A 23767-nucleotide genomic window follows, 5' to 3' on the forward strand; every position below is an offset into this window, starting at 1 on the left:
ATCGTTACAAAACGCACTTATGGATTTGATTACAGACATGTTCCACTAAGCCCCTTTGGGATCATAATCCAGGAGTAGGAAGGATGCATATATTTATAATAATTTCCCAACAGCCCAGCCACAACTAATTACTCTTCACAAGATTTGTGACAGTGAAGTCAAACTAATAATAATATTTCTCCGATGTCCGAGTAACATTCAGAGAGGTTTTAGAAAGGCCTTGGGCTAACTGGTACAAGCATTTTGAAGATTAAATGAAGCAAAAATTCACTATAGTCTCTAGGACTCCACTGCTGAAGAAATAGTACATTAATACAATATGTTGGATGGGACTAAAAGTGAGGTTTGTCTTTGTACACATCATATTTGAAGGATAAATGGCAACACGACTACTGTGATTTTTGGATGCATGATCAGATTGTAACCAATATTTGTTACTGACCAGCTTCAGTTATCTAAAAGCAGAATGGGGGAGAAATGAACCTGGCAGGAGAGCACATTTTGATATTATGAAGTGCTGAGCTTTAAACATCAGCCACACTTTTCTCATTATTGTCCTCTTTGTTTTTCTGTAAATCAGTGAGCAGGATAACACCAGGGAGACAAATGTAAAAGGATCTAATATGTGTGTGAGCAGCTATGTTCTTGTCAGTGTATGTAAGTGTTCTGGTTTGATTCAAGAGCCCATCAGGGAAGCAGCCTTTGCATAACTCTGATAGACCAATTAGTGCAGAATGATAGATGATGAGCAGCACTGGCAGACAGGGTTGTAATAGAGGGCTGAGTGGAGGCACTCTGTCCTGAATCTCAAATCTGTTCTGCTATGTCCTCTCTCAAAAACGTTAATGATACATGAAGCTTTAGACACACCCAAATAATTCCACCAGGGATGGAATCTGTATTTGGGTTGCTTGTTTCGCTCCTCGTTTCTATCTCGTCTAACTCGTTTCTGTTTGCGGTTTACCTTGACATCCTTTTGATCTGTCTTTTATGAGTTGTAGATTAAACTCATAGCCCTTCAGAATCATATAGATCTTCCTGTACCGTGACAATATGTTTCAGCACTTGAAAGCCTTGCCATTTTTAATAATGACTGATGTTTTTTTTTTCCCTGCGAATGCCAAAAGTTAACTTTTTTTTACAGAATCTAGCTTCAGGTATTGACTACTCGCATATTAAAAGCTTAAAACAATATTCAGAAATTTTAAACTACTGTAAACGAAACATAAATCGGCTGCTGCTCATGTCTGAACTTAATATTTTTGCCGTGACAATCTGTTTTTAAATGAACAGTCAGCTTATGAGTAGAGATAATGGGCAGCTCCCCAAAACGTGCAGTTATGCTCTTATTTTGACAGAAAAAAACAAAAAAAAACCTTGCCTGAACTTCTTTGGAAGATGGATAAATTACATGCAAGAATCACAAAATACTTTGACAAAACCTTGGATGTCTTGGATGTCTCCTTTTTTTTTTTAGGTGGGATTGTTTGTATTCCATCTCATTAAAGTGCATGTAATACGTCTTTCTGTGAAGCTCTTTGTCAGAGCACAGGGTTGTTTGTTTGTGTGTAAAGCATCTGTTGCCAGACTGACAGATAAAAAGGTCAGAACTGTGTAAAAGCCCAATGTTGCTTTGAGAGAAAAGCAATCATGTTTGAACTCACATTAATTTGTCTGTAATCTCTCTATGATACTCTCACTAGCAAGTGTGCCAATTTGTTTCTAGTTAAATTTTAGAAAGCAAGTTAGCTGACAGTGTATTTTTGACTTTTTTTTCAGATTAAACAAAAATATGCTAATATTTTAAACACTAATATGGCAGAAGTATGAAAAGAAGATGCTAAATCCTCATGAGTTGTTTTTGTAATAGTAGATGTGTTTACTATTCTCATGCAGAAACAAACTACTCTCAACAAGCTTCTGATGAAAAAAATGTAAAACTTTTGATGGTAAGTTTTATTAATTCTGAAGTGATAATGTTTTTTTTTTTCTTTTTTCCTTCTATTCATGAAAGTCTTTTTGGTTATTGATTTGGAAATAATTTCTGTTTTTATCTAATGGTTTACATTTATGTTTGGTTTTCTGTTTTTCTAAATTGTATTATCAAAGGCATTTAAACTCTTCACATCCACAGAGAGCAACAACACCCACAGAGGCCATCAGATGTATTATATCTTCCAAAACCACTCAAAAGATCAAACGAAACCCACTAAGGGAATCCAAGTCTCTTATCTCTGTAAAGGTCAGTGTTCATGGCTCCACTGTCTGAAAGACATGGGCAATAATGTCATCCAGGGGAGAGGTGTGTGGTGAAAGTCGCCGCTAACCCAGAAAGATATTGAGGTTCCTCTGAGTCTGGGAACAACACATCTTTATGACTCTCGATCCTTTGGAGAATATCAGTATCAATTCATGATATGAAAGCTAAAGTATAGAAGTCAAGGGTGCACCCAAAGTGAGTTTGATTTATATCAAATTTGATATCAGTCAAAATGACACCAGAATTTCTGATGCTAGGTTCTCCTGTTGCTTTAAAGTCAGAGTAGTTTGGCTCAACTACGAAGAAATCAGGGCACAAATCAGCTTTTTAAGCATATTATGAATACCTGTGTCTTCATCATCATCAAAATGCTTTTTCACACCGACTGTGTTAAGAATTTGCACAATAAAAGCTGAAAATGTATCAGCTTTTATCAGATTAGACCAAGTTTCCGGTCTAACCTACGGAACTCGGTGAGTTTCGCCTGTTAAGCACTCGATTCAGGACTGTATTCTAGAAGACGCTCAGAAAATTGTGGTTTCAATCCAAGCTAGTAGTTTGGGAAATAAAGTTGAAAGGTAATTTGTGCAAAGTGATATTCCCAGTCATAAGTGTAAGTCCATCTCAATAGACAAAACACACCCAAACTTGCTCATTGAACTTAAACCATGCATATATTTATCTGAGGCAGAACATCCAGTCCTGGTCTGTCCAGGATGTTACCAGTCTCTCACCAACTAGAAATATGAATGTGTATGTATGTGTGTAAGTGTGTGTAGGTGGTAGGGTGGATGGATGGATGGAGGAATGGAGGGAGGAAGAGTGGGAAAGATGGATGGACGACTGACTGATCCTGACTGAATCTCAGTTCCAGTGTCTTAACAGCACAACCCATAATATACTTTCTATTGACTTTATCATTATTACTGACAATCCAGACCACTCTGGCTTTACATCTGGGAATATAAAATAAAAAGATCATAAACACATCTCTAAGTTAATCTACTCAAAACTCAAGCAAAAGACAATCAATATTATGATGAATTTTCTGTTTTAATCATGTTTTTTCCCACACAGAAAAGCTTATGAAGTGATAAAATTACATTTTTGAATGAGACAGTTTTGATTCTAACGTGGCAGGTCGAGTCTGATTCATGTCAAAATGATACATGTTTTTCCAGTTGTTGTGAATAAATGAGTTGGCTGCAGGGTTTGTTTGCATTTGCTGATTTTCAGCTTGTGCTTTGCATAAGCTGAAAAACAAACCGAAGAGCACCGATCTGTTTTTTTTTTTTTTTTTTTGTCACTGCAACTAAAGGAGGAATGTGGTCCCAGGAAGTTTTGCAAATCATTGATGAGAACATGGAATGATCCTTATTAGGTTTACTTGGACATTTATGCAATCAGGTTTGTGACTTCATGTCTTAGAGTGTGTCTCCCTTTGTGCATTAACAGCCAGTGTGCTGGCTCACTTGCTCATGCTGGATTATAGCCGTCTGTATCATTATGAATACGTCTGTGAGGGCATTATGTTCTTCTTTTCTCATTTTATGCGTTCCTTTTTTTCATGTACCACTCTCCACTTCATGTCAGATCTCCTATTAAATATAAGTTGTTCTCAGAGTGTCTGCATCTGCAGCTCTCCTGCAAACCAAAACGAACAACCCAGTTAAATAATAAACTGAAGGCTAGCAGAGGGACCCCATCAACCTCTGAGCTGTATCCTCTCTGAAGCCATCAATCGTGTGACTAAAGCTAAGCTGCATAATGACATTGTGGCAGCGTACTTGTGCTGTGCTGCAAAACATATTAATGTTAGCCATAATGAGTTTGACAGCCCAATATGGGTACTGGGGGATCCTGGGGAATTTCAGCTGTTCAACACTGCCATCAAATGGTGGAGAGGAGTTACAACAGCTGCAGTCAAAGCTGCAGTGTTGGGTGTTGTGCAGATGATTCATGCAGATAATTTATTTTTCCCTGGCTGTTTTTGCCTCTCTAATCATAAAAATGTAGTTCAAGTCTCATCAATTACTTGATTATTTTTTTCTGAATTCTGCTGCTTGCTTATTCACTTCTATGCATTGTGTTTGTTTCCAAAGAAATCTGATGTTTTCTTTCAAAGTAGGCTTGTTTTTAGTCTCTATTGGTTCTCTTCATATACACTTCCATTTCTTCCCTGCCTCCTAGAATCTTGGAACTTCAACAAAATGGCGACATGGACATCTTGAAACTCAAGTGGTGGCCCAAAGATAGCCCCTGTGACCTCTACAGCTCAGACCAGACGCGGCAGCATGGCAACGCGCTCGACATCCACAGCTTTGCCGGAGTTTTCTGCGTCCTTGCAGCCGGAGTGGTTCTCTCCTGCCTCATTGCTATGGTGGAAAGCTGGTGGTCACGACGGAAGGGATCTAGAGTTCCCTCCAAGGAGGTATGGGAGAGGAATGATACCATAGTCCAAAGAATACTTCATATCATTTAATATGATATCTGAGTAGTGCTGCTCTATGAAGGCCGTGGAGCTTTATTAGAGAACTTATAGTGAACAAATGGCATCTTGAAAACCAAAGATCTCACCAGAAAGGGGCTTGAAGAAAAGTGTGGAGGAGTTTAGAGCATCATCTGAGAAATAAAAAGATATGGAATAGCTGCAAATCAATGTTTGCAGACGCTCTATATCTAACCAGTGTCAGCCTGACTTCTTTTGCAAAAAAGAATGTCAAAGGTTTTAGTCTATAGATATGCAAAATTAGTAAAGACATGCTGCAAAATACTGCAGCTATATTTGCAGGGAAAGGTGGTTTTATAAATGCCTTCCATGCTTTTAATTTTTGTTTGAATGACATCTGGCAAACTGTGTGATTTTTTTCTTCTGTTTTACAGTTATTTGTGTTGATCTATCACATAAAATCACAGTAAAATACACTGCAAAACAAAATTGCTATATGACAGCAGAACAACTTCAAAGGGCGGACATATTTTTTGAAGACTCTCGGTAATACAAAAGGGATATTGGTCAAAAGAAAATTTGAAAATGATGGGGAGAATAAATGAGTGGACAATTTTCAGCTTTTTATAAGCTACTACTGAAATTGTTTTGTCTTGCATGAGGTAAAACACAAAAAAACATTAAGAATTTTTTAAGATATCTTCAAACTTCCTTTCCCTGAGCTAATTTATTTAAGAAACATCAATAAACATCAGTTCCCTCCAAGCTCTATATTTGCTCTTTGCTGACATGCCAAGGACTGATCTCATGTACTTGTGGAAACAGTCATAGGATGAAGATCACATTCCAAAACAATCTCCCATCTTGTTGAGGCAGTTCAGAGAGGGTGTTGTCATGTTATTAATTTTTAATAATTTGTTCATTAGAGTTACCATTAAGTTATCAAACTGATTAACTGAAGGGACTCCCTCTGCCAAAAGCAAACTAATATGGGTTTAAGTGAATTAAGTGACAAATTTAACTGAACCTAATTGGAGAAGGAATTCATTTTTTAAGTTGTGCGTTTCCCCTTTTTTAATTCTCATTACTTGACTATCTGGCAATGATTTGTCAAAGCAAAAACCTAGCACAGTATATGAGAGAATCATATTAATCATGCCACATCTACAATTTTTCTCACTGATGATTTAACATCTCTAAATTGAGCATTGGGGGTCATTATTTTCAGCTGACAGTTTTAAATCATCATTGTTCATCTCCCAGTTTTTCAACATCAAGTTACAGTAAGTAGTTTCTTGCAAAATACCACCGCTTTCAGAGTTTAATTACTTGTGTTGTTAATGTGTTGACTAATCTGAAACAATGCGAGTACAAACAAATTAATCAACCCTTTATTTGTTACACATAGTCAGTGTTGTATGAGAATAGCGGATGCGGGCAACTTTAAAAGTAGAATACAAAGCAGCCCGAGGGCCTGTTGGAGTGCAGCAGAACATAGCAAGAGTCAAAACTACTGAGTCACTGTGTTAAACATAGATGTCTATATCAGCATCTGTCCCTCCCAAAACAGTAGCAGCATTCCGTCGTCGTAAATTAGCAGCTGCACCACATGAACTATCTAATCAGGCTATGTACTGATGATCACCTCAGCAGGGACGTCATTTGAAGCAATCAAAATAACTCCGGTAATATCTTCCTCTGGTAGGAGGAAGATGTTACCGGTGTCCGCTGTGATGCAGTAACTTTATTAGCTGCATCATTCTGTCATCGGCGATACTTTCAGTAAGAAAGCCAAATAGTTGCATATTGAGTTGCTCTTCTTTAGATCGTACCAGCACAAGCCTGAATCCTTTTCATCAGTTTTTTAAATTATTTTTTAAGTTTGTCTTCTAAGTTTGACCTTATTTGAACCAGAGAAAAAAAAATCTAAAAGCCACTTAAAGCTAACCTCTAAAACCAACTACTTTTATTTACCCCCCTGGCCCACTTCTATGTTTACCAAAACACAGAGGGCGAAAACGGGTTCATGTTCATAACTTTAATCAAAACTTCAAAATTGCTCAAAAGTGTCACAGATTTGATATGCACAGCATGCCAGCAAGAGACTCAAAGGAATGTAATTATGTATGAAATAATATTTTCACTTCTGGTTTAGAGTTAATCATTTATGTGGCTGCAACAAATTGGACCAGCACATGAAGCAGCACAGATTAATTTTTTGCGGAAAATGTTTTTGCCATCAGGTGAATTACTTCCGCTTCAAACAATTGCTTTTTTCCCCTCGCAGGAAGCAGTTTGATAAAGGCAGGTCAAGGTTAAATTGAGGATAATGGCTTAAGAGAATTAATGAGGAAGCGTTTCCTCCCTTTTTATTGAACTGCTGGTGCTAATTCCAATAACACTGTCAATCAGAGGGAAGGGGTTCTGAATGGTCAAACAACCTTTATTAATGATTTTGAGGTTTAAAGAGGGTGAATATTCACACACGCACAACATTTTTAATAGTCTCTTTTTGATCCTATCTTCTAAAAACAAGTACTAGAAATATGCTCCATCTAATCTTTAATTTAGAAAAATTACACAAAGGTGAGAAATGAAAATTGCGACTTTGCCGAGGATGATTTAACGACCGATCAGGTTACTTTTCATTGTAAAAGACCAATAACCCCAGTCATCTGGAAAGTAATTTAGGAGAAAGTTTCAGCAGGAAAACTCTACTATCCTTCCGTTACAAATGATTAAATAAGTGGGCTCCAATAAATCATAAAAAAAAACATTGCAGGATAACTTTGCTACAGCTTCTGAAATGTAGGTGAATCCTTCAGTGATTTTTGCTGTTGAGACTAAAGCAGCCCTTTGACGTTAAGTGCACAAATACACAGAAAACTGAAATTGCACGTGTTTGCTGTTGCCATCGAATGTTAGGTTAATAATTTGAATGATACATTTTAAACAATGTGATCACTTTCATAAGCACAGGACTCTGACAAATCACGTGGAAGTTTTTCTTCTTCCTTCCATATTGCAGTCTAAGGAATAATCTGCTTCTGCGTGGAAAGGATTAGGAACTTGGATATCTTTTTTAAATGTCCTTGGGGTTGTTTGGCTATTAATCTATTTAAAAATCAATTTCATTTGCAGCACCTGTGGATTTAAAATGTTAGCTTTTATTCCAACAACATACACACTGAATAACATATACATACCCATCATTTAGATTGAGGCCTTTTATTACGTAGAACAAAAGACACGTTCAGAAAAAGTTGTTTTTTTCTGAACTAACTGATAGCATAACTATTAGGACCCGCATATTCAAAATTTTATACAATAAAACTGCGCTTAGTTCCTGGTGTAACATCTTACAAGGTTGGAGCATCTACAGAGAGCGATATTAGACCATTTCCTTCTGTATGATCATTCTAGACAGTTCAGACTCCTGAGGTCTCAAGTTTTTTTTTTTTCTTTAACTCATCTAAAAGCTTTTCTATAAAAATTAAATGTGGAGGCTTGAGGTGGACATAAAAGAAGATTGATTTGGTGTCTGGTGCTGGTGAACTATTTCTGTGTTGATTTCCACATGGTCATCATCTTGTTGAATAATAACCGAAATTCAGTTTTCAGGTGAGATCCACAAGCTTTTTATTTCATTTCTTCTGATGGTAATTCTTCTTGTTTGAACCCCTGCAGCCTTGAACATTAACAAAGTTTTCCAAGGTTTTGGAAGAAAACCTAGCCGACGCTATGAAAGATCCTCCACTATGCCAAACAGTGAGCGTGATATGATTTTCACATGCCTTCATTTTACAGCAGACCCTACTCTTGTCTGGACAAGGCACACCGGTCCGGTGCTTGACCTTTAATTATATTGCTCCTAACTATTTGTTTAGTCAGTTTTAACCTTTTCGTTAGTGTTGTAACTTGACAACCTGCAGTAAAAATATTATTTCTTGTACATCTTTGCCAAAAGACACCTACTTTGTAACTGTAGGTTATTCTTCTAGTGGCTAACTAGATTCTTCTAGTGGCTAACTAGAAGAATCAGCTAACCTTAATTCTACTGATACATATTGATGGATAGTAGTTCAATGTTTGTAAAAGAAGAAAAAAGGCCAGTATTTTACATTGCGTCATATGCAGCTCTCTTATATACAACTGCCTGCCATCATCTCCTTGTTTGCAGGGGTTTTTTTCCCCTTCACGCATAAATACACCATATACCCCCTACCTGCAGCCCCCTGCTCTGTTTACAGCTTTAATCTGTCATTCAGACCAGTAGTCGTGTCTGCCACTGAGCAGGCACAAAGACACCAAACCTTCGCTTGAACCCAAAGTCATGTTAAGCACAGTGTGGCTCGACTTCAACACAAACAAACACACCCGCCCCCTGCTATCTTCATTAACCAGGAAGAGCAGCCAGCGGAATCAACCCCAGACTGAGCGCGGGAGTGGAGCCTCGTCAGTGAATGGAAGGGACAGCAGGGATTTAAATGGTGCTAGTCTTTGATTCTTTTTGTAGTTCTTGTTCAAGGTTTTGCAGCCAGTTAAGGAGAAGAAAATCACTGGTATTGATTTTGGAGCTACACATGTATACATTTCCTATTTTAGAATTCCACATGCATCCTCTGTCAATATCAAACCCTGATGTTTAATTATAGCATTATTGTGCTGTCTATGCTTTAGGGGTTAAAATTCCAAATACATGGACATATATAGATCTATCTATCTCTCTCTCTCTCTCTATATATATATATATATATATATAGAGAGAGAGAGAGAGAGAGAGAGAGAGAGAGAGAGAAATGAACAAATATGCTTTTTTTTAATCCAGTTTTATAAATGCTCCCCTTTGTGCTCCCATGGTAAAAACTATGTTGGCTCAGTCAGTGGTTGTTTTTGATGACTGACCCGTGACATATATCCTCCACCCTACCACAGCTCTGACCTATCGACTGATGTTGGCACACACAGCGGTTTCCTGAGAGCAACCACCGAGCCAGAAGGGCTCATCGCATGATTAAACTAGATCTAAAAACCTGTCCCACCTCCGCTTTGCCCACATGGGAATCATCCAGGCTGCATCAACCAGAGCAGCATTCAGAAAATCCACAATCCAACAAGCACAGACACTTCATGCAGTGAAATTTGAGCTCCTCTCGCAAAGTCTCTATTTCCACAGGCTGCACAACTGCTGTGAACATTTGTCACGACAGAGCGAGTAACATGAAATGCTTTGTGAAGATACTGTACACCATGAGCCTCACAAGATCATTATAGCTTACTCATAGGGTTTATTTATGTATGTTCTCGGCATTTTGAAAAAGTATGTTTTCAATTTAATTCAATTCAAAAATAATTTATTGATCCCAAAGGAAAATGAAATGTTGTTGTAACTCATTTAATTAAGTGGTGATTGTTTCAGTCCAAGAAATATTTTTTTTTCAGTCAAAGCCTGAAAACCTGAAATTCTGTCACTCATCTGATAAAATCAAGTTTAGGAGAATTACCTTTACAAAAATATTTTTACTTTGCTACAATTGTATTGTTTAATGCCAAGTTTTCATACTTCCTAGAACTTTTGCACATATTCCTATGTTATAACTAGGATAGCAAATGTATTTTGGGAATTTTTTATGTAATAGGGCAACATACTGTAGTGAATAACTGTAGTTTTATACAAATAAATATCTTGAGTGTGGCGCACATTTTCAACCCCATTAGTCTTATACCCTGAAGTAAAATAAAATAACTTTTAGAAGTCACTTAATTGGTGAAAATACTTGAGCTTAACCAAGACTCCAGTTGTTCTGCAAAAGTCTCAGAGGTTTGTAAAACTTCAAATCTGATGTTCACAGACACACGCCATTCAGTTTTACTCCATTTGATCTATTTTGCAAAAGAAAGTTGTGAAAAATTTCAGTCTCTGAACTGGAACTGAAGCCAAAGCTGGTTGTAAGTATTGACTCAAACAGCTGATTGCATATTTTCAGAACTTTATTTGCCCAAAATATTGTAACCATGCATAATTTTATGAAATACATCAAAGTTTAGGATTCAAGGTATACATATTTTTGCTGCATAAAACTGCTGATTCATATCTAATAGCAGTTGGCATGTTGTGCTCAAATCACCATCTGTGCAAATTATTTCATATGTGTCACCAGCTGCATTGATGGTCGATGGGAGCATAAAGGAGCCAGTCAAATCGGACCAGTCGAATACACCCTGGCTCAAAGATGAGGAAGTTCTAAATCAGCTTCAAAGCAACTAATAAGATAAATTGTATGGGCAGTAATTTATTAACTGCATTAAATCTCTAACTCTGTATGCAATTTGGCTTTAGTCAGGGCCGGAAGAGTAGGTCTGGTTTAAAGTCATCTTGCTTCCAAAAGGTAATAATGTAAAGGAAACCATAAAGCGTGTAATTAACTTACTAGATGCTTTTCTCTCTGTCAGTTCAAATGGAGAACTACATGTCACTCACAGCACTGTCTCTGCAAATGCTGAAACCCCTTAAGATCACTGTACTGAGCCAAGAGCATATGGCTCTCTGTGTGGTTTTACAAGCTTTGAATAAAATAGGGAGGCTGTCAACCTAGAGTTTATGCACTGGCTCGGGAAAGCTTGGCTTAATATGATGCACAAGCACCTAAAAGATGTACTTGGAGCTCAAGCTTGGCATGATGACTGCTTTCAGTGCTCAACTCTGTGAGCTACTTCATCCAGTGAAAAAATACAGTATATAAAGTATTTCGATAAGGAATTTGATGGCACTTTTGGTGCTTTCTTGTCCGCAAGTTTTGTTTTGTTTTGTTTTTTTCAGTAAATTCACAATCCTTAAACAAGATGGATTGACAGTATGATTATCAGATGGGTTTATGGGTTTCCCCCTACCTTTTGCAGATGTTTGTTGAACATAATGTTGGACTGTTTACAAAAAACTGCAATTACGGTGCTAATGATTTCCAATTAGACAGTCAGAGACGTATCATTTTCTTCCCTGAAGATGACGGATTCTCAATCTCTGTATTGCCACTCTTAACAGTTACACACACCAGCGAGCTTGCTCTCACACCTGCATGCACATGCATCATTACTGCCAAATATTAAGCCCTCAGACTCCATCATTTCAGGCTTGCACTGGTGTAATAAATGCAAAAACTATCCCATATCATGGAGCTCATTGTTGGATTATTTGCTCTCTATTTAGTTTTCTTTAAAGCGACTGGCAGATTTCCATTTGTGCCCATCCCTTCTCTTCACCGCCCCAATATAGAATGAGGTTTCATTACTCTTAGTGAACAAAATCCACAGTGTAGGATGAATGTAATTTTATTTTTATTTTGTAGTCAGTGCAAAGAATCATGACTGCATTTATCCATTGGATCATCAGGTCAAATTTATGCTGCCCCATACTCTACATGCTTCCATGCATACACGCTTTCTGCATACATAACCCACAAACATCTGTTTCAGTTCTAATAGAGATGAGCTATTTGTGTCTCTGTGTTGGTTCTATATCTAACTAAATCATGCACATTTTGTTTATGTCTGTACATGCCTCTACATTCATGATGTTTGCTACAAGGCTGTGCTACCTGCTTTTAACCTTTAGCGATGTGACAATGTTTGTGTCTGTGCTGTGCTTCTGTGTTGTGGAATGGTTGGGCCTGCTTCTTGGCGTGGACAGTTTGCACCAACACTCACAGGACACACATACACACAGAGTTAGCTAATATGGATACCATTACCAAGGAGTTTGGAGGAATGTTTGAAAAGGGTATTGCACAAAGAAGATAAAGGTTATTTGAGCTATTTTGGGATCTTTGAGAAGAAATATGACAACCTCTGTATCCTAAATATAATTTCCTCATTCAGTCGTGGTTTCTTTTCTCTGTGCTTCCAAGGAGTCCAGTTTCATATGACCTTCAATTCTTTCAGAGTTTTCTTTGATTGATTGGCTGCTCATTCTCTTACTTTCAAACCTTTACCTGAACATAAACCAAATATCTTGTTTGTTTACATACATCATGTAATGCTGAGTTGCGATTCATTCTGGCGGTAGTATGACTTTATAAACATAAAGCAATGAGCCAGTTACAATGGAAAAGTCCTCAGTGATTCACTCTAAAATTGTGTATGTATGCACGTTAATCGTATCCTGTCACAGGAACACAATAAGTTGCCATTTCTTTTGTTGACTCTAAAAGCTACCAAAGAAAAGTTTGTATTTTTAGAAAATAAAATTGTTTTTTGTTGCTAAAACTGGGATTTCCAAAGATACAGTCATCTCTATTTTTGGGGTTGGGAGCCTCCAATCAAAGGGATCTTTAAATAAATGACAATACAACAGTAAAGCATATTCAAATGCTGCATAGTTGAGAAAACGTGTGCAGGACATGTTCTCATGATACAGGGACTAGACTAAATAGTCTTTATAATAAACATAAAAAAGTGCTTAGTGAATGAACATTGAATCACAGTCACAAAAGTGACAAAGACCCCCCACTCTTTGGAAGCAAAATATAAAATCTCACATTTTTGCACAGCATTTATTGATGTCAGACTACTTTTATGAAATCATTTATCTTAAAAGTAATTCACCTTTGATGTGCTCAAAAACATCTGAATTGATTTTAGGTGTGTATTGGAGGGGGTTGTGTGCTAGAGCCCCCTTTAACTTTTTCTCTTTTGAGATGCTCCTTATACTCTGGATGAGCAATTTTTAGAGGATCCTTGCTCACTCCTTGGCCTGTATATTTATATATATACATGTGTGTGTGAACTAGAGATTGCTATGAAAGAATTCTGTCAGTAGACTCTAAAAGATTTTAAAAAATGAAACTTTATTACTCATTACTTTCAGAACTCTTCCATAATGAAAACATTTGTGGATTTGACCATATCTTATATCTCATATAGTCCATGTAGATTTAGTCTGTGGAGAGCTGGGACTTCTTGTGTGCTTTGTTTATTCATTTCAAGTCTTTTATTGATATATGCAAAACCTAATTCTAACCTTTTAGGACTTGAATAAAAAATGCCAGCTCTTTTCATTCTAACTCTACTGAATGAACTGTGTCACTGTGGCTCAAAGCTTTCATATTGCCTTTTTGTTTTGTTCTTGTAGATAAGTACTCTGTGTTGAGGGGTGTAGCAGGCGAGGGGGAGAGAGAGCAATACAAAATGGCATTTAAACATCTCCCCTTTCCAGGTATATAATGACTGTGTGAATGTCTCTCTTTCTGAGGACACAACACAGAGTGACCTGCTTAAACGTGTGTGCTGACTGACTGCCATGTCTTTCTTCTCGCTCACCTCTTCCCCCTTCACCCATCTGTCTCTCCAATTTACTTCTCCTCCGTCCACCCTGCCATCTTTCAATCTGCCTGATCTTGTTCGTCACTCATCCTTTTCTGTCTTGGCACGGCTGTTGTTGGTCTGCCTGTGCTTTTGTTTGTTTTTTTGTTTGCTTGTTTGGACTGGTTTTAATTGTCTCACCTCACACACACACGCACACACACACACACAAAACATACATGTGAACTCCGACACATTGTATCCTCCTTTCTGTCTGTTCCCTTTAAACCCAAATTTGCTGAAACTTTCCACATCATGCACCAACGCCAGGCACAGGCAGACGGTCCGTCTGCCATGCAAGCTGCCGATTCGTGTCCCCACGGCCCCAACGAGCACCCTCTCTCGCTGGGCGGTCAGACCCTCAACCAGACCTCCAACACGGCCAACACTGCTGGCTCCACTGCCACCCATTACCAGCCCCCAGCATGCTGCGACATTCCCTGCGCGCTTATTGTGCAGCATTCCTACGAACCCACCAACCCCTCTGAGATCACCCCCAAAATGAGAATGACCACCTTCACCACCTCACCTCCCACACCAAGGTTATACATACAATAGAAGATAACAAATATAATCCTTGGTTAGTAAAGCTTGAAGACAACATTGTATATGAATGATCATTTGAAGGGAGATGACTGACAACATGAAATGAGACCTAAACTTGTTGCAAGGCTGGAAGCAGAATTACCTCTTGGAGAAAAAAAAGTTTGTTTACCTGGCACGTTGCCAGATGACTACATATGCAATAATGCCTTGCAGCCATTAGAGGGGGCTTTCTCCATGTTTGGACAAAGAGAGCCCTTCTCCAGCAGAGAGTTGAAGTCTCATGGTTTTTACAACATGAAAACTTTGTAATGAGATATACCTTCTATATTACAAAGGCACATATGAGCCAAAAGAGATTTAGTGATCAATTTGACATTTCATTTTTCAAATTAAACCTTTGCCTTTAACAATGAACCAGGGTATGTAAATATTAGAAATAGTTCATGTGGGAGGTTCTAATCATTTTCAGATTCAGGGTTAATTTTTCTTCAGTATCACAGTGGACTTCATTGCAGATTAATATATATAGATATATTTTTAAGAGAGATATATTATAAAAGTATTCAGGTTTTACTGCTTTAATCTTCTGTTGCTTCAGGTCACTATTGCTCAATCCTTATAGGCACCCCTGCATTTCCTCTCACAGACGGCAGAATGACCATTTGTGATTCGATCCTACTTTCCACTTCCCTTTATTTGTGCTGATGCCAATCCCTCTCCTTTACAATTCTTTCCTCCAAACTCCAAACGTGCCTGGTTAAAACACAAACATTAGCAGTCCCTCTGTCCTCCCCTTCCTATAAAGGTCTCTCATTTAGATGGTATCTAGTGGGCGGGGCCCACTGCTGGTTCCCCTGCTCTGCTCGAGAGTAGGGCCAAAGAATTCATCCGAACAGACCCCCACAGATGCGATGGAAAACGGTCAGTAAATCTCTGTTTATCCCCAATCTTGTAGCTTCCACCTTCAAAAAAGAAAAAAAAACAATTTTTTTTTTACCCAAATACTACCACTGTGAAATCCAAACCAACCAACCCGTCTCACCCCACTCTGACCACCAGTCCTTCCTCCAAGACCTCTCACAGAAAAAGCTTGGGATCCCAGAAGCACGTTCCCCACAAGTATGTGTGGTAGATGTAAAAATGTAATTTTAGAAACACTTCACTGAGCTTTTTATCCCCCCTACTTTTGACCCAACTCCCCTTCTACTTTACATGCACCTGTCATTCACTGGAAACTGAGAATCCCTCCTCCCACTGCACTCATACTCACCTTTCCTTAAGTAGTAAAAGCATGAAACACCCCTCACTAAGCATTACAGCCTTTTCAGTAGTTAAGTTATATGTGAATATAATCATAAATGTACATTGTAATAAGTTTCATTTATCTGATAAAGTAAATATATTTAAAGCTTAAGTTAATCTATGTGCTTTGAATGGCTAAGATTGTTCAGCAATACATGTAAATCACTGTATGGTCTTACTGTAGACATAAGAATTTTAACAATGAATTATGGCCTGAAAAGAATTCACTTGAAAGTGAGATGTAAATCTCAAGTGAATATTTTGTAGATAGAGGCCATGATGCAATGCAGTGATGAGAAACTGTTGCGTATCGTATTATCTACAAAGTTACCCCTAAGTTTTGTAGTTGGTCAGTCTTGCTCGATAGTAACAAGACCCTGGAATGGCAGAGCACACAGCATGTCAGCAGTGTGTCGTCTCTGTCCATTCCTGACAATTTGCACTCCCTTTAAGGCCTTGTCGAAGTGTGTTTATGTTTATTTTTCTTAATATCCTGACCACAGCTCAGAGTGTCCTTCTCTATTCCTCCCTCCATCCTCCCCCCTCTTCCTTGTTTTGGTCTCCCCACTTCTTGTCATGTGCTTTGTTTTTTTTTCTTGTAACCATCAAACAATCATTTGACGCTGTTCTTTCACGTCATGTACATTTTCATGCTGGGTTTCTCAAATACTTTGACCTTATCTTTTTTTAAAATTGCCCTCTCATCTGCATTTGCCTTTTATTCCTTTTTTTTGCTTTAACTTGATTATTACATATTATTTTTACTGGTTGGATGGATTACATCCTTGTTGCTGAAAACAAATACAACCCATTGGTTCTCCAAATTCACTCTCTCTACGATATGCCTCACTCTACTCCATGCTGTCTTTATCTTCTTTCATATATTCTCCACACTTTACTCTCCAATTTTCTTTATTATCTCCCTATTTCTATATACATTTCCTATAATTCTTTTTTCATCCAAATTCATCCTTCCTCTCCCATACTGATGTATAATTTTTTTCCTCCCATTGATCTCTATTCTCCCTGCATTTATCATCGTCACTTCCTGCTCTTCTTTCTTCTCTTTCCAACCCTCCCAACCCTGCAGGACGATAAGGAGATCGACCTGGAGCACCTACACCGCAGGGTTAACAGCCTGTGCACCGAGGACGAAAGCCCCCATAAGCAGTTCTCCACCTCTTCCGTCGATTTAACCCCTCTTGACATGGATGCACTTCCTGCTGCACGACAGGCGCTCGAGCAGATCAGCGACTTCCGCAACACACACATCACTACCACCACCTTTATCCCTGAGCAGATCCAGACCCTGAGCCGCAGCCTGTCCGCCAAAGCCGCAGCTGGGTTTTCCTCTGGTTTTGGTGGCGGCACCAACCTTCAGGACCACCGAACTGGTGGGGTGGGCCCCTTCAGGCAGAGGGCCCCAAATGGTGGCTTTTTCCGCAGTCCCATTAAAACTATGTCCTCCATTCCTTACCAGCCAACAGGTCCAGGACCCAATTTTGGATATGGCAACGATCCAGACAGGGGCACCTCCATTTGAGGTGTTGCAATGGATAGAGTTGGTTTGGGAGAAGTAAGAGGAAGAGGTGGTCTGAGTATGTCATGGAGTGGTTGAACAAATATTTCATGGCTAGGCTAAAACGTCAGAGGATATATATATGTGTAAACAAGAATATTTGTTTCTGTTTTTAGTTTTTGCTTGGGTATCCAGAGGTGATAATTTTGTAAGTGGGGATAAAAACGTAAAAGGTGGAGGTCTGGAGGGGTATTCTTCATACTCCCACAAACAATGCATCTCTACTTTATTGTTGTTGTTGTTGTGATTGTTTGGGGGATTATTTTGGGAGTTACATCTGAGAGGGGACCTATTTTGTATTGATGTTTTAGTTCTCTGACACGAGAACTTTCTTATGTACTGCTGAAATGACCTGACACTTTTTGCTGTATGAACACCCTCTTGGTGGGTTTAGTCAAAAACTAGTTTAACACCAAGACCTTCCCCCTTGCTAGGTCCAGAGTTGCCATTGATGAAGAATTTTAGCTCTCTTGATCCATGAAATAATTTTCAGGGGTTTTGGCTGCTAACAAAAATGAGGCATTAATATTATGAAAATAAAAGACAAGGTGTTGTCTTAAAATCGAGGATTAATTATCTCTGGTTTAATGCTGCCTTTTCACTATGTGAGAGGCTGGACTCCTTCTTCTCTTCACTGGTGTTGTTGTATCAATGCCTTTGGTTCTGAATATGTAAGGTATTCCAAGACGATATCCATGCGAGGAAGCCTGACCGAGACGTAAGACCTTGCAGACGAACACATGTTGACGCCTCCACGGTGCATCAGTGTGAAAATTGTTGAAATGCCATGACAGTGTGACAGTGTGACACTGTAACTCACCAGTTTTGGTGCATCAATCTTTAAAGTCCTTCTGCCATTTTTGGTGCATCAGCCTGAAACTGTTTTCACCACTTTGATGCACATTAAACTCTTTGTCAATCCTTCTGCACTGTACCAGTGCCCACAGACCTGTAAGTGATTGTATGTAGATCTTACCTTTTATTTTCACTCACCTGTATTGTGCTATCTGCTTTTTGAGTCAAGGTGAGATACTCCAACCAGACTCTGAGGTATAGGAGAAATGGACATTCATAAAAAGCAGCTGAAAAAGTGAAAAGAAAAAAAAAAAGACGAGCTGAAAGACTTCACAAAGCGTATGCTTATTATATGTCTTTTATTGAGTTTTGTTTTGAGAAAAAAAAAAGATTTTAATGCGTGGAATGTGTTTTGGTCAGGAAGTACAAAAAAAGCTTCACATTGTTCTGAGCTGTCTACTTGTTTTTATTTCCTCTCTCTAAGCAAACTTTGGAAAAACTGCTAAACAATTGCTGTAGTCTCTGATTTTGTGTCACACTCAAACTTCTGCTCTTTGATTTTTCTCTGTTTCGATTAACCTTTTAGTGCTGCCATAGCTCCGGTGTTCAGAAGATAAAAGCTCACCCTGCAATGTCATGTCACATCCAAGAATCATGAATTGCGTCTTATCAGGTTCAAGTGCTGAAATGAAGTAAAATCTGTGTTTGAGGCAAAGCCATTGCAACAATATTTTCAGTACAAGCCTTATGTGACCGCCAGCTGGAAATCCCCTCCTCACATCCGAGAAACCCCAAACCACTGTCTTGTACTGGAAACATTGAGAAGCAGCAAATCTTTGTAGAGATGGAGATCAATGCAATGTCCTGAAGGATCAGTGGTCATTAGAACCTAATGAGTCAAAAATATAATACTCTTCATTTTCATATTTTTCACAGAAAAGGTACTATTTATATAACTTGTTTTTTAAGTGCCAATTAATTAAAGCAAAACCATTAAGGTGCATTTTTTGTGGATTAGAGGGCAGGTTGGTAAGGTGGAACCAAACCTTTTTATTTCACTAACACTGTATTAATAATTGGTAATGTTAGTTGTTTAGAGCAGGTTTTTGGTTTCTTATCTTTTGAGCTACAGCTGCAAACTGTTGTGTGTAGAGAATTCAGTCAAGCCACAGTGTTTTGAAGCAAGCATTGTTAGGGTTTCTTTTCTTATATTAGAATACAGTCGGGCTATCGAATGACAAATAGGACACATACATTTAAAAAGATTTATTTAGTATAAATGAAAGAGACATTATAAAATTGTATATTTTACATGTTGATGCTATTTTTGTTTAACAAAAAGGAAAAGACTATATTATGTTGAGCTTTAGTATTGAGTTGAGCAGGTAAATTGCTGCCTTTGGTTCTCCCTGTCCTGCCCATGGTAAACAAACATACACACCAATCACACCAATGGTTTGCATTTTTCTTTTTCTTTTTTTTTTTAAATCATATCATTCAGACTTTTTTTTTTCTGGCTAAATAACAAACTTGGCAAGTTCACTAAAAAGAAAGCATGCACAAACTTGCTGTCTTAGCTGTCTGTTAACATTTTTGATTTCTTACATAGAACTACAGGATTTACTTGATGATTTTCCAGAATTTATGATGTACAGTATTTAATATAGGCCTATTTTGTTGTATGTGTTGCATAATATTCAAAAACCGAAACAAACTGGGGCCTCTGTTACAAGTGGCAAAGCTTTCTGTGTATAATTTGTCTAATAAACAGGTTTTCTACAGTGGGATGTATTTCTTGTGTTTGCTTACCGGACAACCAGTAAGGTGGGACAAAAATTACAAATGACTCATTTGGCATGTTTTTTTACACATAATAAAAATGCAATTTACAGAGTAACTGTATTACTGTATTATAATGTGTTTTTATGTGATCAGTAGAATGGCAAAGGATTACTGTTTTGTACCTTACACCTTTCCTCTTTGTCAGTAGATGTTTTTAATTTTTATTTCCCTGGATTCTTCCTAATTCTACAAGAGATATCTTACCGGTAAATTAAACTACACTGGTAAGTGGACACAGTTACAGTCCTTTACAGTAGCATTCCTATTTTTTGTATTTCGTAACGTTTTGTTCTTTTACAAACACAAACTATAATAATTATATCATACAAGAAAAATATAATGTAATGCAGATTTCTGGAGTGCATGTAAATTGAGTTGTTTGCAAAACAAAAAATGCCTGCAACGGCATGCAAATGTCTATCGTCTGTCTGACCATCAAAATTTTTTCTTGAAAGATTTTGATTTTTTTAAACAAATATTAACTGATTAATATGACTGAAATTCAATCAGACCTGTTTGTTTTTTCCCTAAGATCACTGTTTGTTGTGATTAGGTGCTATTATAGACATATTAAATTTAACCTGGGTTTCACTGTGGAATTGCTCTTAGTGCTGTTGCCTCACATCAAGATGGTAATCTCAGACTGGAGCCTGTCAATGTGGAGTTTGTATGTTTTGTTTTTTTTTCTGTCCCAGTACACTTAGGTGACAACATTTAGGCGGGGTTGTCTCTTTGTTGACCTGTGATTGACTGGCGACTGGCTTGGGGAAGACCTGATGAAGAAACACACAATCCCCTCCTGGCCCTATAAGGATTAAGCAGGTATATAAAATCAGTAGATGAGTTGAACTAAAAAGGGAACAAACTTTAGTCCAAGAAGGCATCAAACACAAGACTTCTCTCCACAAGAAGAACTTAGAGGATTTTAGTAATTACACATTGTTTGCCAGGTTGATGTAGGAATGTTAATGTAGCTTTGTTTTTTAATTAAATCATCTGTATAACATTTTTTAAATAATTTTTGTTGACATTATAATTTTATCAGTAAAAGGTTTAACATTTAAGACTTAGTGCCATTTTATGGTCTCTCATTTTAAATTTCTTATAACTTCAAAGGCTATTTTACTGCTTGTTCACAGCTGAATAGATCCAGACAACTGAGACCTGCATGCTCTCAAGTTCAATGGAACATTATACCGAAGTAGCACTTATTCTCCAGGCAGTGGCGCTGTTTAGCTTTTCCAGTTATCTAGGATATTCCTTCTTCAGCTTTAGAACTATGTTTTGTTGGGAAATGATGTTAACTAGAGACTGAAAAAAATACTAGCTAAAGAAGATGGTCTCAGTTAACTATGAAGCTGTGAGATTTTCAGAAAAGGACAGATTAAACTAAACTGACATCCATGTCTCTTACCCTTCTGGAGAGTTGACATTAATGTTGCCTTCGCTAATTTCACTGTAAATCAACAGCAGAAAATCTATATGGGTGCAAAGTCTGGCATTTAAAATACATTGTGTCAATGCAGTCGAAGAAATGACGTAACATTTATTTACCGATGATGAGTTTGCAATCTATGAAAAATAACAGAGGCAGAAATGATTATTTACATATTGCCATTATACCTGTTCCTATTAATCATCAAAACTATTATTTTATTGCACCATGAACATCCATCAGCTCATTTTAATTCTAAATAAAGTGAAATTGACATTTTTGAATACTAGAATTATCTTACGTTTTTTTTCCCCAGATGGAACTAAATACGAAATACTGAGTTTGGATCTTGACCAGTCTGTGTAAACTACTCATTCTCCCAATAAAAAACTAAAGGAATTGATCTGCTCCATCCTCCCATACACAGCTTTCAGAAATATGCACAACACAAAAATCATTTTTACCATCATTGGCTCTCATCTTTATAAACATTACAAAGATGAAATATTAAAGGCTTCGAGGCGCGTACCTAGTAAAAGGGTGGCGTGTCACATGAAGCCATGCGTCGACTCGCTTAAAACCATCTGACTGACACTAAACAGTGTCTCTCATTGGACACATCGTTTTGGGTGTGGATTTTCGAAATAAAAGCGGCAGGAGCCATGCTGCTTCTTGGTTTGTTATAGGTCATTTGGCATCATCTGATGAGAGTGTTTGCCATCAGCAGTAGCTGAAATGGAGCCAACAGAAAACAAACAAAAAAAACTCTCCTATTTGGGTATACTTTGATATGACAGCTCACATCAAGCTGCGGTTTCAATAAAACCCTCCAGAAGATTTATAGACATTTGAAAAAATATATGTTTTGTTACACATCAGTCTCACAAAGCAAAATCAGACTGAAAGTTATTAAATTTATGTAACTATAGAAAGTCAGAGGCAGAAGTCCTAGAAACATGAAGTTAGAAGAATTTTAGTTTTTCAGAAAGTCATAGAAACCCCAACAATCACTGCACTCTTGCCAAATGAGTTCATAAGATAAATGAAAACGGTCTAAACGAACAACGATATTGTGACATATTGCATACACAACATTTTAATATATTTTTGTAAAAGTTGCATTTATTTGAGTGACAAGGCCGTCACTGTTTTAGTGCAACAGCAGATGTCCCTAGTGAGTAATGAATCAAGAACCTTTGGCCAAAGCAATGGGCTGGAAATCTTCATTGTTTCACGAGGCTTCATTTATCCATCACTATAATCAGGAAGAAGGTCAACCTACCATTTCAGGAAAGCTGAGTTATACACCATCATCTGTGGTAAAACTGACCAGCTCACGCATTGGAAAGCTGGAGGTAGCAGAGAGCTTGGGGGGGAGGAGCGATATTGTGATTGACAGCGCTAAGACCCACCTGCTGGCTCTGATTGGTTGTTTCTAGTAAGCATTGGGAGAAGACAGATGAGCTCGACTGTCCCAAATAGAAGTATTTCACTGTGTATGTGTTCTATTTTCTGTATCAAGTGGCAGATATTGTTTGTTCATTGTTTGTTTGGGTTTTTTTTTAGATGCACCTATACAACATACACCCTCAACACATCGAGCTGGCTTGCAAAATAAATAGATTTGAAGTTACTGAGCAGGTTAGCTGCATATATATATATATGTAAAAAAGGCGCTCTTACATTTGTATTTACAGGATTTTTATTTATTTTTTTTTTTTTTAAAGATTATTATGAGATCCCTGCCCACCTCCCCGCCTCGTGCCCGGCGCGCCCCAGTCTCCAGGGAGATGGGAATGAGAGGGGGCAGCACGCAGACTCCTCTTGCGCATTGGAATGGGAGCCCGTCTCGCTCTCTCCCCCTGAAGGAGCTTCGCCCCTCAGCCGTGACCAATGGAACATAGAGTCTCCATTGTGGCTGAGACACTTTAATAATCGCCAGCGACAATATCCAACCTGTCGGTAGCTTCAGGAGCCCAGCCCGGCCCGTTGGACGCGGGAGGGAGGCTCAGTAGTGGGAAGAGGAGGGGGCGAACGCTCGGCGCCAGACCACCACCCCTAAAGATGTCCCCGCGATGAATAAATGAATAAAAAGTAGAAATGACTTAGGTCAGGCTGTCTCTGAAATTGTGCGATTTATTCTCTGGAATTATGTTTTTCCTTCTTCATAAATTGACATGACAATATTCCTGAGGCTTCTGA

At 38.1% G+C, this 23767-nt stretch overlaps 1 protein-coding gene across 3 annotated transcripts in view; it reads left to right on the forward strand.

The window, feature by feature from the left end:
- Positions 1 to 20073, forward strand: part of grid2 (glutamate receptor, ionotropic, delta 2) — a 437319-nt gene extending 417246 nt beyond the window's left edge. For 2 of the 3 annotated variants that reach the window (XM_055039675.1, XM_055039674.1), the window contains exons 15-16: positions 4451 to 4691; positions 17005 to 20073. In XM_055039675.1, coding sequence (XP_054895650.1) covers positions 4451 to 4691; positions 17005 to 17457 — 694 coding nt within the window. In that variant the 3' untranslated portion in view covers positions 17458 to 20073. Of the gene's footprint in view, positions 1 to 4450; positions 4692 to 14336; positions 15534 to 17004 lie in introns of all 3 variants that reach the window. The other variant, XR_008606581.1, reaches the window with a different exon arrangement.
- The last annotated feature ends 3694 nt before the right edge of the window (positions 20074 to 23767 follow it).

This window comes from Poeciliopsis prolifica, unplaced genomic scaffold (assembly GCF_027474105.1).
Source record: "Poeciliopsis prolifica strain line A6 unplaced genomic scaffold, Auburn_PproV2 SCAFFOLD014, whole genome shotgun sequence".
In the NCBI taxonomy this organism is placed as follows: domain Eukaryota; kingdom Metazoa; phylum Chordata; class Actinopteri; order Cyprinodontiformes; family Poeciliidae; genus Poeciliopsis; species Poeciliopsis prolifica.